Below are 5,821 nucleotides of genomic sequence, written 5' to 3' on the forward strand. Positions count from 1 at the left end.
TCTGATGGATGGCTTGGAGGAACTTACGCTGGTGTTTCCGAACTTTGGCATGGTCGATCTTCTTCACCAGCTTGGTGTGTTTGTAGATGAGCCACGTTTCCTGAGTACGTTGGCAGCAGCATTTTTCACCTGGGTGCAACAGGGCGCGGGGCTCAGGGCCGGAGAGGGCTGGTCCTGAGCCCCGGCGGTGCCGTGTCTGATGGGGCTGGGGGTGGCACTGGGAGGGTGGTAGTGGGGGTGTGTGTGGGGGGTGGGGTCTCACCCGCTTCGTTAGCTGCGTATCCATCATGAAGTTGTGCACGTGTTTTTCCGCTTTGGTGAGCTCTAGCTTTCTGGCAACGACGGCGACGACCAGAGCGGTGCAGCCGGCGCCCTGCGGGCAGAGCGTCCCCGCGGTGAGGGCAGCGGCAGAAGCCGGGGGTGCAGAAGTCGTGGGCGTCCATGTGGGTGTCGTGTCATCCCCCCCCACCACACACACACAACCTGCCCCCCCTCCCCGGCGCTCACCATGATGCCGGTGAGCAGACACACGCCCTTCCCGCAGTAGGTGTGCTGCGGACCATGTCCCCGTAGCCGATGGAGAGGAAGGTGATGGAGATCAGCCACATCGCCCCCAAGAGTTGCTGGTCACCTCCTGCTTGTCGTGGTACCTGCCCGGGGACGAGCACAGCCACCGTCACCGCACGGGTCCCGGTCCCGCCACGTGCCCCTCGCAGCGCCGCCGGCTTTGCCACGCGGTTTTTAGCCGCCGTCCCGTCCGGCGGCTGCAGCCAGGAGAGTCCCCGAGCTCCCGGCTGCACCGCTGGCGCATGGGGCCCCAAAGAAGCTGGGGACACCCTGGGACACCAGGTATGGCCGCTCTGGACACCAGTGCCGGGGAGGAGTAAGCCCCGGGCTGGCTGTGACCCCCAGGCGCGGGGGGCCTGGCTGGGGGCGGGGGGCTGCTGGATAAGGACAACGAGGTGACGCGGGGACGGCAGCAACCTCCGTCCTCCTGAAGGTCCCCCCCGAGATCTCAAAGCACAGGACACAGGTGTCACCACCGGACACCCCGGGGAGGGGACACCCCATCTCTGCAGAGCGGGGTACGATTGCACAGACCTGACCGGAACGGAGCACCCCTGGCACCGCAAGCTCCTGGGGGGGGGTCACCCCAGCAAGCTGCCCCCCCCCAAGGAAGCCCAGGGCCACGAGGGGCCCCAAGGCCACTGTGGGTGTCACTGGGAGGGGGTGGGGACACAGGGACACACTGTGCTTTGAGATTTTGTGGCCAGCACCGACGCCACGAATGCAGACAGCGGTGCCCCCCGCCCCCTCCCCGAGGACCCCCGGACACGGCCCCCACCGAGACAAGCCCGGCCAGGGGTCACGGAGCAGCCAAGCAGGCAGTGGGACGGGGGCATGCGGGGAGCCGGGAAAACGGGGTACGGGGGGTGAGAAAAGGGAAAGGAGGAGCCGGGAGCGAGCCGGGGTGGACTCAAGCGTGCGGTGAGGAATTTAGGATTGCTGCGTCCCTCCACCGGCCCCCCCGCCCCCCCGGCACAGCCGCGCGGTTTGGGCTTGGAACCTCAGCTGGCACCGAGGGATGGGGTAGGGCGATGCTGGGGGACACCGTACGGCCGGGGGGGGCACCCCGTACGGCCGGGGGGGGCACCCACCACGGCTGAGCCCATCTCCAAAAGGCCGGCAGCCCGAGGAGGTCACCCCATGGCGACGCTCCCCACGGCAGTGGGGGCTCCCCACTCCGCTCCGTCCCCCCGAGGAGCATCTTCAGCTCTGCCCGTTCGGGAGGGGAAACACGGAGCAAGTGCCGGGGCCGAGCAAAAGCCTTTTGGAGACTCAGCCAAAACCTCCAGTTCGAAACAAGAAGGATCCAGCGGCTCCTTCCCGGTTGCTCCGGCTCGGCTCCGCTCCTTGCCAGGGTTTTCCCCTCTGGGACCACCACAGGACCCGTCCGAGGGCACCCCGAGAGCCGGGGCAGAAGGACCCACACTCCAGCCCCCCCTGCACGACAGGACCCCACAGCCAGGCTGGGCACCGCGGCCACCGCGGCTGGGGGGGCACAGGGGGGACAGAAAGCAGCTGCTGAGGTTCCAAGAGGAAAAGGGCTCCAGCCCCTTTCCGTGTCCACGACCTCTTTGGCCACCCCCACCCCTCGGTCCCCCAGCTTTGATATTCCCCCCCCGCCCCCGCCAGCTGCAGCTAATCCTAAATTCTGGGTAGCACAAGCCTGGGGCGGGGGGGACGTCCCGTGCAGGACACGCTGTCGGTCCCTGGGGTGACTCACAGTTTGTCCCTGCGAGCAGCAGAGCGGTCAGGGAGGGAAAATAAGAGCAGTTAATGCACGTCCCCGGGGGGAGCGGCCGAGAAGGGGCGAGCACGGGCAGGGCACCGGCGCGGGCATCCCGGTCCCAGCATCCCGGCACACCGGCCCCGGCATCCCGGCGGGCGCAGCTGAGGAGCACGGGCCACATCCCGTGTGAGGGCTCAGTCCCCCTCTGCGAGACCCCAACCTACTCCTGGCCAGAGCTGCTGGCAGAGAGGGGGTCCTGCCGCATCCTTGGGGGGGACAGAGGGGCTCGGGGCTGTCTGGGGACAGCCTGGGGGTCTGGCCGCCCCCACTGAGCCTCAGCATGTGGTTTTGGTTTGGCAAAACCATCGTGGCCATCACAAGGGTTCCACCAGGGAGGCTCTGCCTGGAGAGCCAGGACTTCTTCTCCGAGGGGGCCTCTGCTCTCCCCCCAGCCCCCTCGGGGTCTGCACCGTGCGTCCTCAGCTGCACCCCAGCCCCGCGCCCCCCTCCCCTGCCCCAAGAGCCCCGTTGGGGAGCGTTCCCCGTACCTCTCGCAGACGCGGACCGTCCAGGCGGCGATGATCCAGGAGGAGATGCTGAAGACCAGGAGGACGGTGCCGGGGCAGATGGTCATGAGGGTCTTCATGACGAAGCGGGTGTTGAAGTTGATCTTGTTGAGGGCGCCGATGCTGCGGGAGGAGGCGTCGGTGAAGAGCTTGCTGTGCAGCAGCATGACGCGCCCGATCAGGTACAGCCGCAGGAACATGGGGATGGAGAGGATGATGTCCACGTCGGCGTCGGCCACCGAGGCGGCGTAGGTGAAAGCCAACCGCGCCGTCCACGTGAAGAGGTACTGGCCGGGGATGGGGTGGATGGCGCAGACGATCAGCTCCAGGGCGATGAAGAAGATGCGCTCGTAGGTCATGGCGATGCGCCAGTCGTCGGCGCCGTTATCCACCATGAAGAGCTGTGGGGCGATGGGGGAGAAAAGCGGGGGGGTGGTGGGTGGTGAGACACCCCCCCCGCCGCCTTCCCCTCGGGGCAGCGTGGCCCTGGCGAGCACCCACCGGCGGGTGGCCCTCACCTGGATCTCCCTGGCGTGGTACATGACGATGAGCCCCAGGAGGATGACGGTCGAGAGGCTGATAAGGCATTTCAGTGCGAACGAGTACGACGACTCCTGCGAGGGGAGAGGGCGGCGTCAGCCCAGCCGGCCCCCACGCCAGCCCCCCACCCACCGCCCCACCGCGACCCCTACCTTGGTGTAGACCCCCCAGGACAGCTCCGTCTCCGTGACCATGACCACGATGCCAAACATACCAAAAATGAGGGCGTAATCGCTGAGGCGCTTCCGCTTCTCGAAGAGGGCTCGCCGGTGCCCCAGCTTGTACCCGATGTTCTGGTTCCTCCGGGGTCCTCGCCCTCGCTCTTCGGCCGCATCCTGCCCCGGGGGTGCCACCGGGCCTGGATCCGGACCCCCGGGCTGCTCCGGCCGTGAGACCACCACCTCGAGGCCGGGGGGCCGGTGGGGCCGTAGCGGCTGGGTCTCCCCCTCCAGTGGGTGCAGGGTGTGGGTGGAGGCGCTCAGGGGGCCCCGGGGCCGTGCCACCCCCCCATTGTACCGGCAGCCGCTCATGGCTCTGGCGGGGAGGGGACCGGGCGATCCCGCATGGCTCAGCGGCGCGGGGGCGACCTGCGGGGGGAGAGGGGGACGGTGTTGGGGGGTGGGGTGGGGGGTGTCCCCCGGAATCAGCCTCCTCACCCCACCCCGGTACCGGGCAACGCCTGACGGGGCAGTAGCACCCATGTGCTGGCCTTGACCGCGGCGGGGACGTGCCCCCCCTCCCCAGCCCGGGGGTCGGTGCCGCCGCAGCCCGGCCGCCCCCCTCTGCAGCCCCTCTCCCCGCCCCCCCCCCCCGCCCCGGGGAAGGTGGAGGGGGAGGGCGCAACGAGGACACGACGGCCCCGGCCCCGAGGTGCCCCCGGGACTGATCCCTGCCCGCAGCCCCGGGACGGCTCCGGTAACGAGCTGCAGCTGCGCGCCCCCCGCCGCCGTGCCCGGGGCTCCCGGTGCCGGGGCGCCCGGTGGGCTCGGCTCGGTTCAACCCCATCCCCGGCCCGGCCCGGCCCGGCCCGGCCCTGCCCGCTGCCCGCTACCTGCCGCCGGGCCGGGCCGGGGCCGCGCCGCCACCGCCGCCGCCGCCGCCGCTGCAGCCCGGCTCGGTCCCGGGGGCGCGCGGCGGCGGGACCGGAGCGCTCGGGGGGCGTGGCGGGGGCGTGGCGTGGCGCCTCATTGGTGGACACCGTGCACGCCCCCGTGACGGACGACAGGCCACGCCCTTCGCCACGCCTCCCCAGCGCTGACCACGCCCCCCCCCTGCGCGCCCCTCCGCCCCCCTCCATGCGCTCCCGGACACCCCCCCCCGCCGGCGCCCCCAGACCCCACTGCTGCCCCCGCACACACCCCCCCGCCCCCAAGCCCCCGCACAGCACCGGCACCCCCCGACACCCCCCCCTGATGACCCGCCCGCCCCGTGCTCCCCCTTGCGCCCCCACCCCCCCCCCGTCACACCAGCCCCCCACAATGACACCCCCAGCGCCGTCCCCCCGCCCCCCCCCCAGCCTCACTGCCCTGGTCCCCTGCACCCCAAACCCCATCATTCCCCATGCACAACCCCCCCCAGCACCCCCAGTGCCCCCCCTCCATGCTCCCCACACCCCCTCCCAAGTGCGCTGCCTCCAGCACCCCAGGACACCCCTTCCGTCACCCCCAGTGTACCCCCTCAGCACCCCAACGCGCATCCCCAGCACCCCCGCGACCCCCCCCCCCCCACCGCCCCCGCCCCCGCAGTGACTCCCCGCATCCGTAGCCCCGCCTGCCCCGGCCCCCCGCACCCCCCCCTACCTGCTCAGGCTCCCCGGGGCCGGCCGGGGGGGACCTCGGGGCGTTAGGGGCTGCGGGGCCCGGGCTTGGTACGGGGGGGGTCCGGGGGTCCGGGTGCCATGGGCTTCCCTCCACGCCTGGCCGGAGAGGAGACGCAGCATTAGGGGGGGGGTCCCCAAACCCCCTCGACCGTGGTGCCAGGGACCCCCAGAGCCAGCCAAGGGTCCTGCCCTGGCCCTGTCACCCGGGGGGGGGATGGGAGTGGTCACCCTGGTCACCCCCTGCCTTGAGGGGCAGCGGCAGGGCCGTGGGCAGGGGGGGGTTGCTGGTGCCGCACCGAGCCCCCCCTCCAGCAGCCAGGGTGGGCGAGCATGGGGTCGGCAAGCAGAGCCACGTCTCTTGGGTGTGGGTTTGTCACCAGGCCGTGGGGTGACAGGCAGGGCTGGGGGCGTATCGGGGGTCTGCGGGCTGAGCCCCTAGCCCTGCGCCCTCCCACTGCAGGGCCAGAGCTGGGCTGCAATGGGGGGAGGCGACAGCCCGAGGGGTCCCCCCCAGCCCGGCTGCACGGGTGGCCCCGCGGAGCCAGCGCAGCCCCCCGCCCCCCCCCCGCCACGAGCAGCCACGTCGCACGGGGGTGGGGGGTC

At 71.4% G+C, this 5,821-nt stretch overlaps 1 protein-coding gene across 1 annotated transcript in view; it reads right to left on the reverse strand.

Annotated features, from left to right (window-relative positions):
- The window catches only part of LOC147413810 (small conductance calcium-activated potassium channel protein 1-like), a 6,921-nt gene extending 2,992 nt beyond the window's left edge, over positions 1–3,929 (reverse strand). Inside the window, 9 exon segments of the mRNA XM_086477452.1 lie at positions 3–102; positions 105–129; positions 263–373; positions 508–555; positions 558–619; positions 622–650; positions 2,842–3,260; positions 3,378–3,473; positions 3,552–3,929. Of these exon segments, the coding sequence (XP_086333578.1) occupies positions 3–102; positions 105–129; positions 263–373; positions 508–555; positions 558–619; positions 622–650; positions 2,842–3,260; positions 3,378–3,473; positions 3,552–3,929 (1,268 nt within the window).
- Between the last annotated feature and the right edge of the window lie 1,892 nt (positions 3,930–5,821).

Source organism: Leptosomus discolor, chromosome 24 (genome assembly GCF_034619465.1).
Source record: "Leptosomus discolor isolate bLepDis1 chromosome 24, bLepDis1.hap2, whole genome shotgun sequence".
In the NCBI taxonomy this organism is placed as follows: domain Eukaryota; kingdom Metazoa; phylum Chordata; class Aves; order Leptosomiformes; family Leptosomidae; genus Leptosomus; species Leptosomus discolor.